General features: G+C 44.6%; 1 protein-coding gene across 1 annotated transcript in view; it reads right to left on the bottom strand.

The window, feature by feature from the left end:
* Nucleotides 1-20,665, bottom strand: part of FRAS1 (Fraser extracellular matrix complex subunit 1) — a 194,351-nt gene that overhangs the window by 143,559 nt on the left and 30,127 nt on the right. The window contains 3 exon segments of the mRNA XM_056855545.1: nucleotides 1,243-1,383; nucleotides 2,169-2,309; nucleotides 7,119-7,262. Coding sequence (XP_056711523.1) covers nucleotides 1,243-1,383; nucleotides 2,169-2,309; nucleotides 7,119-7,262 — 426 coding nt within the window.

Genomic DNA, 20,665 nt, shown 5'->3' with positions numbered 1-20,665 from the left:
TTTACGCCTTTGTGCCAAACTCAATTAACCCATCAACGATTGTCTCCCAGACCTCCCCGAATTGTGAAAGGTCCATAGGTTCGAGTTAGCCCGTCTAAATCACTCATCGCCCCACCCCAGTAGCCGATCGTTAACACTATTGTCTGCCTTTGTTTGCCATGGAACCATGAAGGGGTAAGTCCATCATCCCCCATCCCAAAAAGAGTATAACTGGGGTAGTTTTCAGCCATAAGCTACCCCTTCCTCTACCTCCCACCCAATACTTGCTGTTATTCTGTTGGTGTGGGTTTTGCGCAGTCTGGCCAATATCCTTCCCCGACTTGCTGGTCAAGCCCCGGAAACCCCCGTTCCCTTCCCCCTCTTCCTTACTAGCCGCACGGAACCCCGGACGTCTCTGCTACTGGATCAGGTGTAGTATTACCCCTCTTCAAACGGGAAAACTGGCCACATGGGCAAAGATCTCTACTCTACCACCTTTGATTCTCTAGGATCTGTGTGTGCTTTGTAAGAATCTGTTTTATTTGTGTGTGAACATATAATCAAGTAAACACCTTTTAATTTTAATTCCATTGCTTCTGCCTTATTCTTTGAACCACGGAATGGACTCTGGTAGACACAGGCTTAGATCCTGCAGTTAAGCCCATTGTCGGTTATTGATTTGCTAATTCCCCCATATAAATATTCATAACCAAGCATTTTGGCTAACAGGGCCCCCGGCGCCCGGGCTACTTACGCCGTCATGAGTGGCCTCAGCGCTGGCATGGAGGCCCCCACGCCAGTCTCCTGGTGCTGCTGCCGCCCCAGAACGCCAACGGGGCCTTCCGCCGGCATTCTACCAGTGTAAAGACCCATGCCGGCGTTCCAGGGGATGTTCCAGCATCCCGGGGGCCTTTCCTGGGGCATGCCAGGGGGAGGAGCTACCTTTAGGCAGCTCCCTGTGCCCTTTCAGCCATGCATGCCAGCAGCAAGACCAGCGTTGTTGAGCTTGTTTTTTAGCTTTCGGCAGGCAAGGAACTGCTTAGGAGGTGCCGCCGCAGCACCTCTGCCACGCCATCCCTACACGCTGCAAGCTCAGGAATGGGCTGTCAATACCACACAATTACAGGTGAGTAGATGCACCATGAGAAGACAAGACTCACTAGAAAAGCCTGCTAGGAAAAGTTGAAGGCAGCAGGGAAAGAGGAAGAGCCAACAACAGATGGTTCTTTAACAGGCTTCAGCAGAAGGCAAAGTCTTGGTTACCTTTGCAGACAGCGTAATCCTGGTAGAAGCCCTCTCCACAAGCTGACAGGCACTGACCCTGATGCAGGGCCAGAGGATAGGAACAGGAAGTGCAGTGAGAAGAGAGAGGACCGGTGCAGCCAGCACACGAACTGTGACAAACTGGAAGAGGAACAAAAAGAGTACATGAAAAAGAATACTTTATAATTCAAATTCCATCAATATCTACCTACCTACTCCCTGGCACAATTTTATCCCACCTTTCCTTCAAGAAGAAGAAGAGCTGGTTTTTTATATGCCGACTTTCTCTACCACTTAAGGAAGAATCAAACCGGATTCCAATCCCCTTCCCTTCCCCTCCCCACAACAGACACCCTGTGAGGTAGGTGGGGCTAGCATCCCTAGCAAGAATATAAAGATGCAAAAACCCACTTAAAAGACTGAACCTTAATGGGGGCTCTTGCTTGTCAAAACCCAGGATGGAATCAACAGCTATTTATATTGCACAGCTATAAAGTTAAAATTGCCCTTAAAATCTTCCAGAAACTTACAAAAGGCCCAATAAAATCCTTTAAAAAACAACAACAACTTCTTTAACATTTCTACAAGGTCACCAGAAAGGTTACAGCAGAAAGCGACATGCTAAATCAGAAGAAGAGGTGGTTTTTATACCCCGATTTTCTCTACCGTAAGGAATCTCAAAGCTGCTTACAGTCACCTTCCCTTCCCCTCCCCACAACAGGTAACTTGTGAGGTAGGTGAGGCTGGGAGAGCTCAGAGAGAACTGTGACTAGCCTTTAAAAATTAATAAAAAATTATAAAAAAAAAAAAAGAACTGTGACTAGCCCAAGGTCACCCAGCAGGCTTCACGTGGAGGAGTGGGGAATCAAACCAAGTTCTCCAGATTAGAGTCCTCTGCTTGTAACCACTATACCACGCTCACTTACCTCTGCACCTCCGAGAACTATCTGAGTAGTAGCCACTGGGGCATTCGAACATGCAATCGCCATCATGCAGAACTCTGTCAGAAGCACAGGTTAAACATCCGGGATTGTCGGGATAACACATTTCACAAGTTTCATTGCAAGCTGGAAGACGATAATTTCATTAGTGAAATGCAAGGAAGGGGGAGAGAAGAGCATACCCATGAATATGTTGTTTTTATTTATTTAAAACATTTCTAGGCCATCTTTCCACCAAAAGAAATAGGGTTCCCAAGGTGGTAAACATCAAAACCTTGCAACATGTCAACATTAAAACATTTGGGGAGGGGCCGTGGCTCATAGAATCATAGAATAGAATCATAGAGTTGGAAGGGACCACCAGGGTCATCTAGTCCAACCCCTGCACAATGCAGGAAATTCATAACTACTTCCCCCCCACACACACACAGTGCCCAGAAGATGGCCAAGATGACCTCCCTCTCATGAACTGTCTAAGTTCACAGAATCAGAATTGCTGACAGATGGCCATCTAGCCTCTGCTTTAAAAAGCCTCAGTTTGTACAGCATCTGCTTGGCATGCAGATGGTCCCAGGTTCAATCCCTGGCATCTCCAATGAAAGGGACTAGGCAAGTAGGTGGTGCAAAACACCTCTGCCTGAGACCCTGGAGAGCCGCTGCCGGTCTGAGTAGACAGTATTGACTTTGATGGACCAAGGGTCTGATTCAGTATAAGGCAGCTTCGTGTGTTTGTGTGAAGACATAAAAACAACATTTAAAATAGAGTATTTAAATATTTAAACAATTCAATAAAAACATATAAACACACAACATGTCCAACAGCAATTCCATGTCCAACAGCACAAATGGGTTTGTTTTCAGAGCTGAAATGCTGCAATATGCTAGCTAAGTAATCGCTGTTTGCCAGATCAGTCATAACACAAGGACATTCAGGAATCAACAATGCATGATATCAAGCACCATCAGTCGATTCTAGTTTGGCAGGATGTACAGAGGATTTCATATGAAAGTCCTGGATCCAATGCATGTTTGCCTCATTAAAAAGGTAAAAGTCCCCTGTGCAAGCACCGGGTCATTCCTGACCCATGGGGTGACATCACATCCCAATGTTTACTAGGTAGACTTTGTTTACGGGGTGGTTTGCTAGTGCCTTCCCCAGTCATCTTCCCTTTACCCTCAGCAGGCCTCATTAGCATCAACAAAATCAATAGGCTTTCCTAATGGCGATAACTGCTTAGCAGACCTGCTACTCACTAAAAAAATGTATAGCATGAAAATGTGGGGATTTTTTTTTTTCAAGTTTTCCAGTGGACATTTTGGGGAGCACTGAAAAAAAGTGCTATGAAATATGTTGTTTTTTCCCCTTCTGGAAAGAATGAAATGCTTTTTAAGACAAGGTTTTGGTCACTCAAACTATATGGCAATTTTTCTGATGGAAAAATTGGGAAGTTTGGGGGAGCAGTGGAGATGTGTGTGTGTGTATATATACGTGTGTGTATATGTGTGTGTGTATTTAATTTGGGAACTAGTGAAACATACAAAGGTATGGTGTACCAACTGGAAGCTCTCTCTCACTTTAATGTCTGCTATATTGAGATGGCAGTAGAACTGGAAAATTTTGTTTGTAGAAAACTAAGACGTGTATACTTTTGAATTCCATTCATATGTCAATTAATACAATTTTATGTATTAGCTTGAGTTATAATTGATGTGTTTTATGTTCTTAAAGCATATAATAGTATACCGTATATACTCACGTATAGGTAGAGTTTTTCAGCCCAAGAAAAGGGCTGAAAATTCCCAACTCGGCCTATACGCGGGTCAATACGGTAGGTGGAGGGAGGGGGGGAACTTACCGCCACCGCGGCCACCTCCAGCGCGCCTTCGCCCGGGCCTGCACGGCCGCCTAAGTGCTGGGGGGGGCCAGCCGCTGCCAACTGATCGCCCCTCTCCCGGTAAGTAGGGGGTTCAGGGGCTCTTCCCCCTCCCCCCCTAGGGTGGCACTGGGATCGGGGTGGGTGTGGAGGGCCGGGGAGGCCGGGCGGGAGGGAGTTGTATAAGCCGACCCTCGGCTTATACACGGGTGCCTAATTTTTCCCCATTTTTGGGGTGAAATTAGGCACCTCGGCTTATACGCGGGTCGGCCTATACGCAAGTATATACGGTAGATTGGCTAGGAAAAATCAGTATTGCATATATTTCAAACTTCCTGAAAATTTCTGGGGTTTTTCCTAGAAAAAAAAAATTGTTTTCTCCCACAGCCTCAAAATGTGTGAAAATTATACATCTTTGGGCAACACACAGGAAACAGTTACTGTGGTTTGTGAATTCAGACATTACAACTATACTGGTTTTGATTAAACCTCAGAAATCATGTCTTGTTGAGATGCCTGAATGCAGCCGCAAGGTTTCCAAATGTCCTGAAAAATTCTCCAGCAGTTTTATTTCTTCCCCCTCAGTCACTCCCTCATTTACTTTCCTTCCACATCTCCTGTCCATTTTTCCCCCTCTTTGAGACCAGCAGCAATCTTTAATCACCATGCTGCTGAAGTATTACATAACTGGAAATTAACTGTTGACAAGGTTTGAGTCTGTGCTTGGTGTGTTTTTTCCTCCTCACATGTGCGCGGGTTTGCCAGACTCATTTTGTTTTCACTGTTATTGCCACTTGAAAAGCAAAATAATCTCCCATCTTTCGCCATCTGATTATTTAGAACAATTAAGGACTTTTTTTGTGAAAGGAGTGGCTTTTGACACCAAATATTTATACTATGGGGTGTGTATGGTTTATGAAATGCGGACACCAAGATAATATGATGTTTACTGTCTACCTAACTCAGGTTTCGCAAAGGGATAACTATCCCTGGGGGAAGAGGGAAAACATGAGAAGGGGTGTTGTGAATCTTTTGGGAATGCTGACAAAATTAGTTGCCAACTTTTTAAGTGAGCTCTATTCCTGTTAAGGTCGCCAGGTCCCTCTTCGTCACTGGCAGGAGGTTTTTTGGGTGGAGCCTGAGGAGGGCAGGGTTTGGGGAGGGGAGGGCTTCAATGCCATAGAGTCCAATTGCCAAAGCGGCCATTTTCTCCAGATGAACTGATCTCTATCAGCTGGAGATCAGTTGTAATAGCAGATCTCCAGCTAGTACCTTGAGGTTGGCAACCCTAACTCCTATACCTTTAACAGCAGCCAGACACAAGAGAAATATTCTTATTCCTTTCCTCTGCTTGCTATGAAAGGCGTCATCAGCTTAACTGATGTACATCAGGCTGCTCTTTAGGGTTGTTGGCTCTGGGTTGGGAAATTCCTGGGGTGGAGCCTGGAACGGATGGGGTTTGGGGAGGGGAGGGACCTCAGCAGGGTATAATGCCACAGAGACCACCCTCCAAAGCTGCTATTTTCTCCAGGGGAACTGATCTCTGTCATCTGGAGACCAGTAGTAATTCCGGGAGATCTCCAGCCAACACCTGGAGATTAGTATGTTGGTTCCTATCTCCAGACTGAACTCCTGGAGATAGGAACCAACATACTAGGGTCCAAATACATGGTCCATCGTTTAATTCTCTGAAGAAGAAATGGTGAAACAAGTGTGAATACCGGATCCTTGTTAAAGGATGTTGATGGACATGATGCTAACACAAGTTGCCCTACACAGGATTCTGATCTCAACTCTGCCGGGAGATCAGTGGATATATTCTCATTTATGGACTTTACATCGTTTAGACCCTCATTTGACTTTTGTTCAGTCATTGTCTTGCAAGATATGTTATTGGATATTTGCATGGGCTTTTCACAGTATTGTTATATTTATTGTGATATTCTATAGCACAATACAGATTCTAGCTGTTATCTACTTGTATACAGTAAATGATGTATTGTTAGCCACGGTTGCTGTGATTTTGTTTGAACTTCCTCATAACGGCACGAAATACCCCATTTGTTGGTTTTAGAACCACCTGGAGATTGGCAACCCTATCTTAACAATATCTCCAAACAGGGCCAGTTAGTTGGAAACCTTAGTAAAAACGGGAAGACATCTGGCTCCCTTACACCACCACAAATCTGGTTGAAAACATAGAGGTATAGCAAGCAATTGCAACATACAGGTGGAAGAAAGGCCAGAGAGGCCTCAATAAATTTCCACAGAGTGGTCAGAGTAAACTCAGGGCTTCTATGAATATATGAAGCTGCCTTATGCTGAGGTGGATCTCCAGCTACCACCTGGAGGTTGGCAACGCTAATGGGAACCCTGTTTTTTAACTCAAAAAGTGTGGGGCCAAATCTTCAAGATGTTCAGTGGGGAGGAAAAGAGACTTTGTACATGCTGAGAAGTACTTTTATTATATTATGTTTCTTTAAAGAGGGACTCAGCCATGGATTATGATGAGTGATGCTAAATGGAGGGAGGTTGAGACCAACAAGAATTTCAAGAGCTTTACTTTTTGTCTACGTATACCCTGGGTATTCTGCAGGTATACTGGGTATAGCTGCAGTACTGCAGTCCAAGCTCTGCTCTTGACCTGAGTTCAATCCCGACAGAGGTTGGTTTCAGGTAGCGGGTTCAAGATTGACTCAGCCTTCCATCCTTCCCAGGTTGGTAAAATGAGTAGCCAGCTTGCTGGGGGTAAAGGGAAGATGACTGGGGAAGGCACTGGCAAACCACCCCGTAAACAAAGTCTGCCTAGTAAACGTTGGGATGTGACGTCACCACATGGGTCAGGAATGACCCGGTGCTTGCACAAGGGACCTTTACCTTTTTATACCCTGGGGGTTTTACCCCCCAGGACAGGAGGCAGTGGCTCATAAGAGACCTCTAAAAATGGTAGAGAGAATTGCAAAAATTATTTAGAAATTCGTGATAAAAATCTACATTTCCAGTGTAGATTCCTGCTCTGCTCAGAAAGAAAAGAGGATTTAGGAAGGCCAAAAACTTTTACCATTGCAAATGCCATCCCTGACGTAGAATCCTTGGCTGCAAGCAGTGACACAGCTCCCTTCTAGTAACACTCGAGATGGGTCTTTGCAGGCCAAACAGTTGTTTGTGGCAGGGCCCCAGCAGGTGGAACAAAATTCATGGCAAGCTGAAAGAAGGAAGAAAATTTGCAAGTAACCAATCGCCAGATTACCTCACCTAGCAATCTGGCATCAGCCTGGAACTCCATAGAGGTGCCAGCTTCCCAGTTGTTCTTTGCATTCCTTCAGAACAATGGCTCCATCTGCAGCAACTGGCATCTAAACAAAATTTAATTCCATGTTATCCAAAGTTTTATCAGCTAATTCCTGCAGATCAAGCCACTGTACATTAGTCTGGCTACGAAAGTGGCACGTAACCCAATTCCTTTGAATAGTTACAAATAACAATCTGAGTACGGGGGATGGGGGACGACGACGGGGGACGACAATTAGTTATTTCAGATCTCTGGTGGATCCTGTAGCTGATCTAACCTTCAAGATTCCAGTCCAGTAGCACCTTAAAGATGGGGTTGTCAGCTCCAGGCTGGGAAATTCCTGGAGATTTTGGAGGTGGAGGGTGGGGAGGAATTTCAGTGGGGTGTAATGCCATGCAGTCCACCTTCTGAATTAGCCATTTTCTCCAAGGAAACTGATCTCTGTCACCTGGAGATCAGTTGTAATCCCAGGAGATCTCCAGACACCACCTGGAGGTTGGCAACTCTACTTAAAGACCAACAAGATTTCCAGGATATAAACTCTCAGGACTCAAAGCTCCCTTTGTCCAACGCTTGTATCTGACAAAGAGAGCTTTGACACTTGAAAGTTTGCACCCTGGAAGAAGTAGAAGAAGAGTTGGTTTTTATATACCGACTTTCTCTACCACTTAAAGAAGAATCAAACCGGCTTACATTCACCTTCCCTTACCCTCCCCACAACAGAGACGCTGTGAGATAGGTGGGGCTGGGAGAGCACTAAGAGAGTTGTGACTAACCTAAGGTCACCCAGCTGGCTTCATGTGTAGGAGTGGGGAAACCAACCCGGTTCACTAGATTAGCCTCCGCCACTCATGTGGAGGAGTGGGGAATCGAACCCAGTTCTCCAGATCAGAGTGCACCGCTCTTAACCACTACACCACACTGGCTCTCAAGACTTGTTAGCCTGTAAGGAGCTGTGACTTAACGGCACTTTCCACCACCAGTTTTAGTGTTCTATAATTTGATGACTTGTTTTATTCCTTCTTGTAATTGTTCTCAGTTTTTGGAAACTGCTGTAATATTTTTTATATATTTTGTAATATATAAATATTGTAATATATTTAAAGGTAAAGCACTGCAAGTTTGTATTGGCAGCTTTTTGGATCGGAAAGGGCTCAGAGCTTGGAGAAAAACTGAGTTGAAGAGACCGCTGAGGGTCCCCCCCCTTCCTGAGTGTGTGGGAGATTTCTATGGAAGAAGAAATTCCAGAAAAGACAGCCCAGGAAGCCGTGAAATGGGTAGTTGGCAGGAAAGTGGCCATCTTCTGGCATGGGTCTTTTGTTCTGCAGTTTCTTCTACTGCTGTGAGAAAAATTTGCTTCACGGAGTCTGTAAAGAAGATATACCTCACCGGATTTGGACTACTATATATTGTATTGTTAACCGTGTTTTGTGCAAAGACCCCAGTTCTACATCCCTGTGTCTCCCTCTTCCAGTTTGGCCCTGCCTTTCAATAAAATGATGTTTGTTTAAGCATCAGGTTAGGTTCTGAAAGGGATATCCACAAGTCTGTGACTATTAATCTGGTCCCTTTAAGGCTGAAAGGATTGCATAAAAGCAGCTTAAAATTCTTTTTCTCTCTCTCTAAATAACCAAGTCTTTTCTCTCATCCAAGGAAACTGACGTTCATGGCTGCTGTGGAGAGCAAAGGATCAGTCCTGCTGGTCTCGCCAAGGGGTCCCCGATGTTTTTTGAGCCCGCGGGCACCTTTGGAATTCTGAAACAGGATGGTGGACAACACAGCAGCCACAAGGGGCGGAGGCATCAACAAACTGTCAGGGAGTGAGGTTATCCGTAACTTCGTAGTAACTCTTCAACATTTCAGGCAGAAGCTGTTTAACAGGATGCTTTATAAATGAATGTACTGTTTAAAAATGTTTCTTTCATACACGCAGCTTGCTTCACTCACACAATTACGATTCTTGCGCTATGGTGGCAGCAGCTACCGAAGCAATATTTTTTAAAAAAATCTACACAGCCAATCAGCTCTCCAATGGCCAATCAGAAGCCCTGCTGGGCAAAATCCTGACCCACATCCTAAAGACACTTGGCAGGCAGGTGCCAGCTACCATTTTTGGGAACCTCGGTCTAGAAGCATGTGTGTATTGCTGGCATGAATGAAACCCCACTGACTTTTTTGCTTCATGTCCAATGCATGTTTTTTAAATCACTTCTTTATTGAGACATGTCTTCTAATACGTTAAGGACTGTTACCTCTTTGCGACGGGTGTAATATCTACAAAAACGTCAACTGGCTGTAATCAGCCACTCAGTACTCGGTCCCACAAGGAGAGAAAAGCGAATCAGCACAGGCAAGGCGCCAATGGAGATATTTCTATTTGCTGGGAAAGATAGGAACTTGTGCTGAATTGCACATGCAATGAAATAAATGAATGTCGGCTCTGCAGCAAGCCAAGTACAGAGAGCGCTGGGGGGGGAAGTCAGTTTTGTGTTTACGATTAGTGCAGAACAAGAATTTTTATGTTTGGTATCTGGAATGGTTGCTGGCATGTTCAGCCATGTGCAACTGGCACTTAGTGGAAAATTACACCACTTTAGGAATTTTTTTTTTCATTATTACGCCCAAGTTTTGTCCTAAAGATGTTCTTAATTTCTATTATCCCTCAGCAAGGCACGCACGTGCTTGTTGAACGAAGGGGAGCGCTTTCGACTTTGCTGAAAAACACAAATATGGAACCACCTGGGGAAAGGGGGGGAAGCATGCTCGATTTGTAGGATCTGTAACACACAAGTGAACTTCTAACTGCTTTATAAACACATAAAAAATACATCAAAGTCAGGGAGAGCCATTACTCAAGCAGAACAGGTCTCAGCTTGGTCACAGCCTAGATGCAAGACCTCCTGAAAGGTTCAAGTTAACAGCTTTGACCTTCCAAAAGGGACAGAGGAATCGTTAACAAATTGAATCAGCAGCCGCTCCTCTGTTCAGCAAGCCATAATTGAGCCTCTAGGGTCAGACCTAGCCACGAATAGAAATGTTATCAATGGTATGCAAAAGGTTCCTGGTGAAGGTTTGTTTGTCGCATTTGTACCCTGTCCTTCATCTGAGCATCTCACGGCAATCTTCACGGACTTTTCAGTTCAATCTTCTGGGTCTTTTCAGTTTAGAAAAGAGATGACTAAAGGGAGACATGATAGAGGTTTATAAAATTATGCACAGGGTGGAGAAAGTTGACAAAGAGAACTTTCTTTCCCTTTTCCAAAATACTAGGACTCGAGGGCATCCAATGAAGCTGCTGGGCAGTAGATTCAGGATAGACAAAAGGAAACACTTCTTTACACAGTGAGTGAGTAAAATGTGGAATTTACTGGTAGAAGAAGAAGAGTTGGTTTTTATACACAGATTTTCTCTATCTTTAAGGAATCTCAAACTGCGGGTGGCAAAATGCTACTTCCCCTAAATAAGGCGCAAGCCTTTAGAACTCTAGAACTAAGGATTACTGACATTGAAAAACAAACGCTCCTTGCTAGAGCTACAAACTCTTGCTCACCCTTAGCTCATGGTATCTATCCGGCTCTGGGCTCACTACCTAGCTACTTCTGCACCCTGACCTCCCCTTTTTTGAGACGTCTTTTTATGCAAGCCCGTCTAAATTTTCTCCCCACAGCCTGGACCACGGGCAGATATGCCAGAGTCCCCTATGAGAAAAGGCTGTGTTCTTGTGCCTCTGGACAGGTTGAAACCGTGGCCCATGTTCTGCTACACTGCAAGCATGGCTCACCTTTACAGGAACTTATTGAACCCCTTCTGACAAATTGCCCCGGTAGCACTGATAAGTAGTTCGATTTCTTTTAAGTGATATTTATCCTCTGGTTACTGCAGGGGTTGCTAGCTTTCTGGGACTTATATTAAAGTTTTAATTTTTAATGTTGTAAGGAAGAGATGTCCGTTCGAAGTTTATAACTCTCCTGTTAACTTCAATATGTATTTACTTTTATGCCAATAAAGGTGTGATTTGATTTGATTTGAATCTCAAACTGGCTGACAATCGCCTTCCCTTCCTCTCCCCACAACATACACCTTGTGAGGTAGGTGGGGCTAAGAGAGTTCAAAGGGAACTGTGACTAGCCCAAGGTCACCCAACAGGCTTCATGTGTATGGTTGGGAAATAAACCCGGTTCACCAGATTAGAGTCCACCGCTCTTGTGGAGGAGTGGTGAATCAAACCCGCTTCTCCAGATTAGTGTCCGCTGCTCTTAACCACTACACCATGCTGGCTCTCTACTATGCTGGTAGAGAATGTAGTGATGGCCACAGGCATAAACAGCTTTAAAAGGGGATTAGACAGATTCACGGAGGACAGGTCTATCAGTGTCTACTAGCCATGGTGACTGAAGGTAACCTCCATGTCCAGAGCCATTAACCTCTGAATCCCAGTGCCAAGAGGCAACTTCGGGGAAAGGCCTCGGCCTCTATGCCCTGTTGTAGGCCCTCCAGAGGAACTGGTTGGCCACTGTGTGAGACAGGATGCTGGACTAGATGGACCACTGGACTGATCCAGCAGGGAGCTTCTTATGTTGTTATGGAATTTACTTATTTTACCTTCTCATAAACTTGTACATTTTATGACTTGGGTTACTGGTCTCTGTGGTCCAGGTCTACCCATTAATCCAAATTAGTACCTTCTTTACCACAACCACACCGACATGGTCAAGATATTAGGTAGATCCATGCAAAGCTCAGCATTCACCACACAACTGGACGCAATGTTGTAACCTTTGTGTTGGCATAGTAGATGTGAGTTGAATTGTGAAGTGCCCATCTACCATGTGTATTTTGTATCCCACCCTTCCTCAAGGAACTCAGGGCAGCATATCTGATTCTCCCTTCCCCGTTTTAGCCTGTGATATAAATTAGGCTGAGAGAAGTCATTCAGTAAGCTTCATAGCAGAACTGATCATTTGAACACAGGTCTTCCGGACCCTACTGCAAGACTATGACCATTACAGCACACTGTTTTCCCGCAGCTGTCATAATCTAAATTAGACTAAAAGTAGGAGCTGGTAAGATGGGGCCGTGGCTCAGCGGTAGAGCATCTGATCGGCATGCAGAAGGGTCCCAGGTTCAATCCCTGGCATCTCCAGTTAAAGGGACTAGGCAAGTAGGTGATGTGAAAGACCCCTGCCTGAGACCCTGGAGAGCTGCTGCCGGTCAGAGTAGACAATACTGACATTGAGGACCGAGGGTCTGATTCATTATAAGGCAGCTTCATGTGTTCAAGAGTGTTGGGCTGTGAATGAGCCAGATTCAAACACTTAGCAACAAAGACTCGATCTCCAGGATGACCAGTGTCAACAACAATGGACAATTTAATAAGAATAATAAAGGGCTCTACCCTTGAACCCTGACCCCACCACAAACTACTTTGGATGCTGAAAAAAATGCCATCGAAATAATAATAATAATAAATGGCCCCCTGCTAAAAGGGTGAATAGGGGGGTATCTGTCTCAGGGGTCCCAACCTTGCCAGGTTGCAAGGCTGTTACTATACTACTTCTTTAATAAAGCAGAAATTTTCTTTTCGTATGCATGGAACGGGACAGTAAAAACCTAAGGTCACATCGGTGTGGTCCCACCTTGAGAAATAACAAGAGAACAAGTGATCTCAGTTGGTGGAATTTTCCATTGAAATGTTCTTCCTCAAAAGCATGTCTAGCCCCTATTCAGCCAAAGTGGTAATCCAAGACATAAATGATGACAGCTGGCTCACGTCCAATGACAAATAAAAAATGTTTGCAGGGCAAATGAGGACACTGAGACGTGTAAGCTGCAATTAGAAAATGAGCTGAGTCAAAATGGCTTTGCTTCTCAAATTCAGTCCCATGTTTCCCTTTTACTCTCCTTCTGAAGGTGAAAGGACATGTGACGTTAGAATTGCCAGTGTGTTTCTTGGCATAAAAAATACTTGGGGAGGGAAGTGCTGTCCAAAAGGAGAGGATTTAACACTTTCTTCATTTATGCATGGGAGTTTTACCTGAGGTTCGTTGCTCACTGGACCCACACTTTCCTGTTGGGAGTCTATGCACCAGCAGTCTCCAAGCTCAAATCAAGTCCCCGCCCCTTTAAATGCTGCTTTGTAATTGGCTTACTTTGTAGAGCTTACTGTGAGAGAAAATTCCCTGAGCAGGTATTGCTAAAGTGCAGAAGCAAGCACATGGCCATTCAGTACTGATTCCAAAGCAATATCCATCACCACAAAATCTTAACACAAATACAGAAACAGGTGGTTTTCAGCTTTCTTGGCACATGATTTTCCAGGCCTTCTCCAGTGGTTAAGAGTCCACCACTCTTAACCACTACACCATGCTGGCTCTCTAGCTCTGGTGGGAAAACCTCTTGTGATTGGTCTTTATTGTGTGATTGCTGAATTCATGTACTCTTTCTAATAGCCCTGGAAGGCTCTATAATGAGGCAAGGTGAGGCAGTGGCCTCAGGCAAAGAATTCTTTCCTTCCTTTATCCCTTAGAAGCTCCTTGATCCATTGATCTTGAGCAGCGTAAATCTAATGTTTGAGGGATATAAGGACTGAAACAAATCTTGCAGCTGACAATGTAGCCTTGGGACAGCTGTCACTTAATAAAAAAGGCATTATGTCCGAGACAGAGGCATTAGATTTATATGTTAAAAGGGGAGAGATATAACGGGCATGAGCTAGTGAATCAATAGAGCCAGAAGAGCAAGGACAGGCCCTGTCTGGGTATGGTATATTCAAAATCCTGCCCTGCATAACCACAGAGGGGTTAGCATTCAGTCTAGCTAAACAGAAGGCTCTAGAAAGACGAGGAGTTGTCAAATAGTAAGTATAAGCGGGCAAACCATGTGGTGGTGGTATTCCGAAGAACTGGGATGAACAAACGTGGCGAAAGAGATGAACAAACGTGGCAGAGAATTCTGGAGGATCTGCTGAGATTGTACCACAGGGAAGTGGTTCCTGTGCTACTCTGGGAGTGTGTAGGACAGGCACAAGGTCCCCACTTCCCACCACCCATCTCCCAGTTAGTAAAAGACTACCATCCTTGTACCGCACCCTTTTGATGATCAGTGATAGAGATGGATAACAGATAAGGAGAAGTTTAGCTTTGCAACACAAATGAGCCATGAGGAGGGAATTACAGGGGAGCTACAGACCCAGGCACATCTTTCCACATCCCACTTGGCAGATCCATTTGAGAGCTCCTATTATAACTGTCAAGCCTAATCTGCAAAATGGTTTTTTGAAGCAGGGATCATTAACCTGCCTGGGAGCCAACCATCACCCCTTCGAAAGAGAAAGCCGCCAGCTATCTTGATCAGAGTGTCAGGTGAAAAGTCCCTTTGTAGGCCCAAATTTCCTGTCAGTGGTTGTCCAATTTGGGCTGCTGCTCAAGTGGACGTTCGGAGCTCTCCGGCCCACAATGAAAGCCAATTAGGCGATTTTTCACAGCCTGCTTTCAGATACACCGGAATGGCTATTGATTTCCCACTGAGATGTCTCTTCTTCCATTTGTCTGTGAGGCTCTGTAGAGACGGCGACACTCTAAAGGGAAACGGATCCATAGCAATGATGCCTTGCGGCAGACGTTGTCTCAGACACACCGGCTACATTTAGCGCAGAGCTTTCTTGAGAGTGGTTGGGGGAGTGGGATTCTACAGAAGAGGAGCAATATGGAGGACAAGAAATGTTGTGGAGGGGACACAACACATAATATGAAACCTTTGGGGGGTGAGTGGGAAGTGCCACCAAGTCGCAGCCAACTTATGGCGATCTCCGCATGGCAAGAGATGTTCACAGATGGTTTGCCATTGCCTACCTCTGTATAGCAACCTAGACTTCCTTGGTGGTCTCTCATCCAAATACTAACCAGGGCGGGCCCTGCTTAGCTTCTGAGATCTGAGAAGATCAGGCTAGCCTGGGCCATCCATGTCAAGGCGATGAAACCTTACAAGTATAAAAGACCCCTCGAGTTAAACCTCGTAACTACTGGTATTTTAAATAAGCAGCAACTCTAATTTTTTTCGGTCCCCTCTTTGTTTGTAGCCATTTGTTTCCCTATCTTTGGTAAAAGAAATCTGCTTTACTTAATATTGCCTTTCTGAAAACCAAGATAGATTTTTTAAAGCTTTACATTTTTCCCTAAAGCTGACATATGAAGTATACTGCATTCAGGCATCATGAACAAACAACAATTTGATCTTGACAAGAATAAACCTCAGATTTGGGTGCCTGTATCTTCCCTCTCTTCACATCCAGAGCCACTGCTGAAGATTTCCTGACTTTGGAAATCTTCAATCTGATTCCAGCTTGCTGTGTGGTCTAAACTGTGGCACCTTAACACACCGGGGTTTAGTTTCTTGCTGATGAACCAGGATTCGAAACCACAATTAAACTGTGGTGCGGAATTTGTATTCCTGGGAAAGAAACAAACCCCCATTTATTAAGAAGCTTGGGTTAGGATGCCATAAAAAACTTCCTTGAAACTAGGGTGTTTTCAATTGTAGCACCACATGCAAGGAAAGAAGAAAAGTGTGCACATGCAAGCCTTTGAGGTTTGTTCCCCTCATTGCGGTTTGCTCAGGCTGACAGAATACAGCCATGCCGCTTGCCCAGAAGTATTCTAGTCTTAGGTCTCCTACAAATCTTAGGTCTCTGAAATATGTCGTTCCCAGTGAGCCTACACACGACCTTCCACCACTCAGGGATTCCATGAATATTAATCAGGCAGTTACCGTTCCTTACAGATTTCCAATTTCCCCTTTGTAATGAAGTTATGCCTCTTTCAGAGAAATGCTTGTCAAGGAAGAAAGTTCCATAGCAAATTACTTTACCCAGAGATCTTCAGGGAAGATCTCAAGCAGGGAAGATAGAGATGATAAAGGAAGCTTCTTGGTAAAACAGGCTTACTGGATAAAAATGACTCCTAAGTCACACTTTTACTCCCTTGATCTAAATATGCTTCAAAATACAAACTTTCCTTGCCCGCCTGAAGTTACGGTCCATCTCTCCACATGATCAACCTTCTCCAGTCTTTATAGATGAACAGAGACTTTGTATTGCATTCATTTTAATTATGGGTTTCTCCTTCGGTGCGGAAGTGCACATTGATGGACCCAAAGTTATACTAAAAGTCCTCCGCTGAGTGACCTCCAATGCCAAATCACAGTGCAAGAACACAAACAAACATCCGACGGCCATGAATAGCACTGTTCGTAATGTCCTACGCAGTCATTTCTGGAAGCTACCATAGGTATGTTTTTGTAATATGCTGTATAGTTGTTACAGTTCTACTAATGAGTGAGCACAGAGAACTATGCACAGGGTCTTCTCACTGGTGGTGCTACGGTTGCCAGCCTCCAGGTGGTGGCTTGAGATCTCCTGGGATTACAACTGATCTCCAGGCAACAGAGATCAGTTCACCTGGAGAAAATGGCTGCTTTGGAGGGTGGACTGTATAGCATTATATCCCATTGAAGTCCCTCCCTTCCCCAAACCCCACCCTCCTCAGGCTCTGCCCCCCAAATCCCCAGGTATTTCCCAACTCGGAGCTGGCAACCCTGGGTGGCATCCAGGCTATGAGACTCCCTCTCTAAAGAAGTTCACCTGGGCCTTTTATGCACAGCTCTAGCCCTCTCCATTTTGGAGATATGCCTTTCCCCTTCTATCTCCACAATGGAAGGCGACAAAGACTTTTTTAAACTGAAAGATGGGGATTCAGAGAACCTGGTACACATATTTGCTGTAACAGTATACTGAAATAACGATATTCTAGTGCCAATGTAAAAAAATGTAAAGCCTCCTATGGTGGGGGAAGGAAATGGCTGCTGCGGAGACAACCTCAGGGAAAATCCAGGGGACTTTACTAGCCTACCTCCTCTCCATGGATAACATGGACAACTTTTCACATCTCTCCAATTTTCCTTCCTCAGTAAGCATTTTTATGTTCTTGTGAGCTTGCTTTTATGTTTGGAGTGGCAGAAATACTTTAAAGTGTTTTTTTCAGCTGAGTACTTTTTGATGGATGCTGATGTCTCACTTCATTCGCTGTGGCCTATTCCTAGACAATTTGTGTCTTATCTGTATTTAAATTATAGCATACTTCAGTATTCTGGCTGGGTCCTTTGTATAGCTCTGCTCCGTCCCCTCCCCCTACACTGAACCAGGGCCTGGACATTTGCCCAAAAAGCCCAGCCCGGATGACACCGCTGTTCTTGAACGGAGATGTGGGTTAAAATTCACCCACCACCACAGGGGACATTACTAATAAGTGGTTTCCCATGTGATTGCATACACAGTATGGAGAGTTACCACTTCAAAATGGTCCTTTGTATACAGTATCATACGCGGGGGGGTGGTACCAGTTTCCTTGCTGCTTGTGCATCAAGCACACACACACCCAGCCAAAGCCCCACGTGGTAAGGAAAGTGGGAAACAACGGAGTTACGAGCGAATGCTGAAACCCAAAGCTTTCTCCACAGGTTTTGTTTTTATGCAGAAAAGGGAAGCCAGGCAGAACTAAAGCAAATTGTCTGAACTCCCTGGAGGAAACACAGAGGAAATTTTCCCAGCTACTTTCTCCCACCGACACGCATGAGTGAGAATGTGGATGAAATGAACGATGAGTGAGCTGCGAAAACCAGTAATAATAACATGAAACAAATAGCCATATCCATCTATGGGGGACTCGCCAATTAGAAACACCAAAGGTGGGCTGAGAAGGGAAGAGAGAGAGAGATTTATTATTATGGCATTAGCCAGAAAAGATACAAACCTTGTCAATAAAACCCATTACATTATAATCTTTTTTGTAAAAAATACAGATAAAATTATATCAATTAAATTTAACCTTATTAACACTAATAACCTTTTCTGAGCTGATTTTAATTGCCGCAGAACAATATTTGCCTACCTGTAAATAACACTGAGAGTCAATATTTTGAACACTGAGAGCCTCCCTCCCATAAGAGGAATTTCATTTTCTCTTCCTCCAGACTGGATTCCATTGTGTTAATGAGAGGAAGAATTAGCTTCTGACAGATTCCATCATAATTGATACACCTAAATAGAACATGAGTTATGCTTTCCATTTCACCTGACCTGCAAGGGCATCCCCACTCAGACCTTGATAACTTCCTGTACTTTCCCTCCAGGATTACTGAAGGCAAGGCCGACCCTCTCGCCAGGGGGCTGAGAAGGAGAAAAACAAAAGACAAGGAATGAAGGCAGGGGATGTGGCGTTCGGCTCCACTGTGTGAAATGGACTATCTTTTCAGGGCGGTAGTTTTTTTCTGCATATCCTTTAGTCCACTTTGTGTAATATCAAAATTGGGATTTGGCACTGAATTTCACACTCCAAGAATCCCAGCTTTCAGTTGGCCAATATTACTATGTTTCTGGTTCTCAGAGGAAACCATAAAAACACGACAGGTGTTTCCTTGTAGGGGTTTGAGCATCAACTAGTTTTGATCGAGGACTGAGGATACGTCTCCTGCACTGCTAACTGCTAAATAGCAAGTCTCACTTTTAGCACATCAATAGTGCAATCCTAATAAGGTTGCCGTTTTCCCCCATTCCTGTTTCCCGCCACTACTCCTGCGGCCAGCAGGAGAAAAATAATCCCAAATAAAAGTCGCTGGCTTTTATTTGAGTTTGGTAACCTTAACCCTCCTTTCTCTTTCATAGCAGAAACCCACAGTTTAAATCCAAACCACTAAATTTTTCCTACAGGAACAGCAATATTTGCAGACCACTGGAAATTGAATTTATGAGCAGAACAACAGCACAGATATTTAAGAGAACGCACAACTCTCATGCCCTGACCTGGATGGCCCAGGCTAGCCTGATCTCATTAGATCTCAAAAGCTAAGCAGGGTTGGCCCTGGTTAGTTCTTGGATGGGAGACCATCAAAGAAGTCCAGGGTTGCTACACATAGCCAAGCAATAGCAAACCACCTCTGAACCACCTCTGAACATAGGGTGTTCTCTTGCCTTGAACACCCTCTGAAGTCACCATAAATTGGCTGCGACTTGATGGCACAGTCAATCACCACCACAATTACCTTGGGACAGAAGTTACTTATGATTTTCTTTTGGCCTGATCAAATGCATTGATGAATGTGTGGTCTAACATTTGTTAAATTTGGCTTCGATGTACTGTAACAATACCATTAATGGGAAAACACATTATACAATAGGTAAAAGGTAAAAGTCCCCTGCGCAAACACCAGGTCATTCCTGACCTATGGAGTGATGTCACATCCCGACTTTTACTAGGCAGACTTTGTTTGTTGGGTGGTTTGCCAGTGCCTCCCCCAGTCATCTTCCCTTTACCCCCAGTCAATCTGGGTACTCATTTCACTGACCTCGGAAGGATGGAAGGCTGAGTCAACCTTGAGCTGGCTACCTGAAACTGACTTCTGTCAGGATCAAACTCAGGTCATGAGCAGAGCTTGGACTGCAGTACTGCAGCTGACCACTGCGCCACGGGGCTCATATTATACAATAGACAAGGTAGATATAAGTAGACCGAGCTGGTCTTCCAATACTGTCCCTTTCCCTTTTCCATGCCTCACCCAAGCTGAACTGTTTGCCTCCACACAATCCCCTCCCTCCATTCTCTACCCTGACTCCTTGCCAAACCAGATTTCCAAATTTTTAGAGCAGTGGGATCACGGAAAGAAAACCAATACATAAATTACAGCCTTTGAAAGTATATGTTTCTTGCCGGATGCCTCGATGCACAGGATTTAGGCTTCCTCAACAAATAACTATTTGGCCATGTATGCTTGATAATTAGCAGTGCGTTACAGACTGAATTGCCCAGCATATTTTTTTGAGTTTTTCATGCTGAACCATCATTCAGGAAGTGACTGCGCACATACCGGCTTCGCATTTCTTAAGAGCCCCTTTAAAGCGACCTTTTGTGTTTGCTCTGCCCCCGCCTTGAAGAATCCCCTTAAGGAAGCATGAAAAAGCACACAGCCACGGCTTAGCTATGCAAACGACTATTGCTAATGGAAAGAACAAAGGAGCAGGCGAGTGTGCGTGTGGGGGTGGAATTTCTCCTTTGTGTCAGGACTGTGAATAGGCATTTTAAAGGTCACATTTTTAAAAAGAGCTTTGAGCGAGCATCAAAACTGACACTGCATTAATGGCCTAAGTGACAGCCCTTCAAATACGTAAAGAGAGCAATCATGTCCCCACTCAACTTCCTCTTCTCCCATCTGAACATTCCCAACTCCCTCAGCCTTTCATCGTAGGGCTTGGTCTCCAGGCCCCTTAC

This window comes from Euleptes europaea, chromosome 9 (genome assembly GCF_029931775.1).
Source record: "Euleptes europaea isolate rEulEur1 chromosome 9, rEulEur1.hap1, whole genome shotgun sequence".
NCBI classification, from domain to species: domain Eukaryota; kingdom Metazoa; phylum Chordata; class Lepidosauria; order Squamata; family Sphaerodactylidae; genus Euleptes; species Euleptes europaea.
This window is presented reverse-complemented; position numbering and strand designations above follow the sequence as displayed.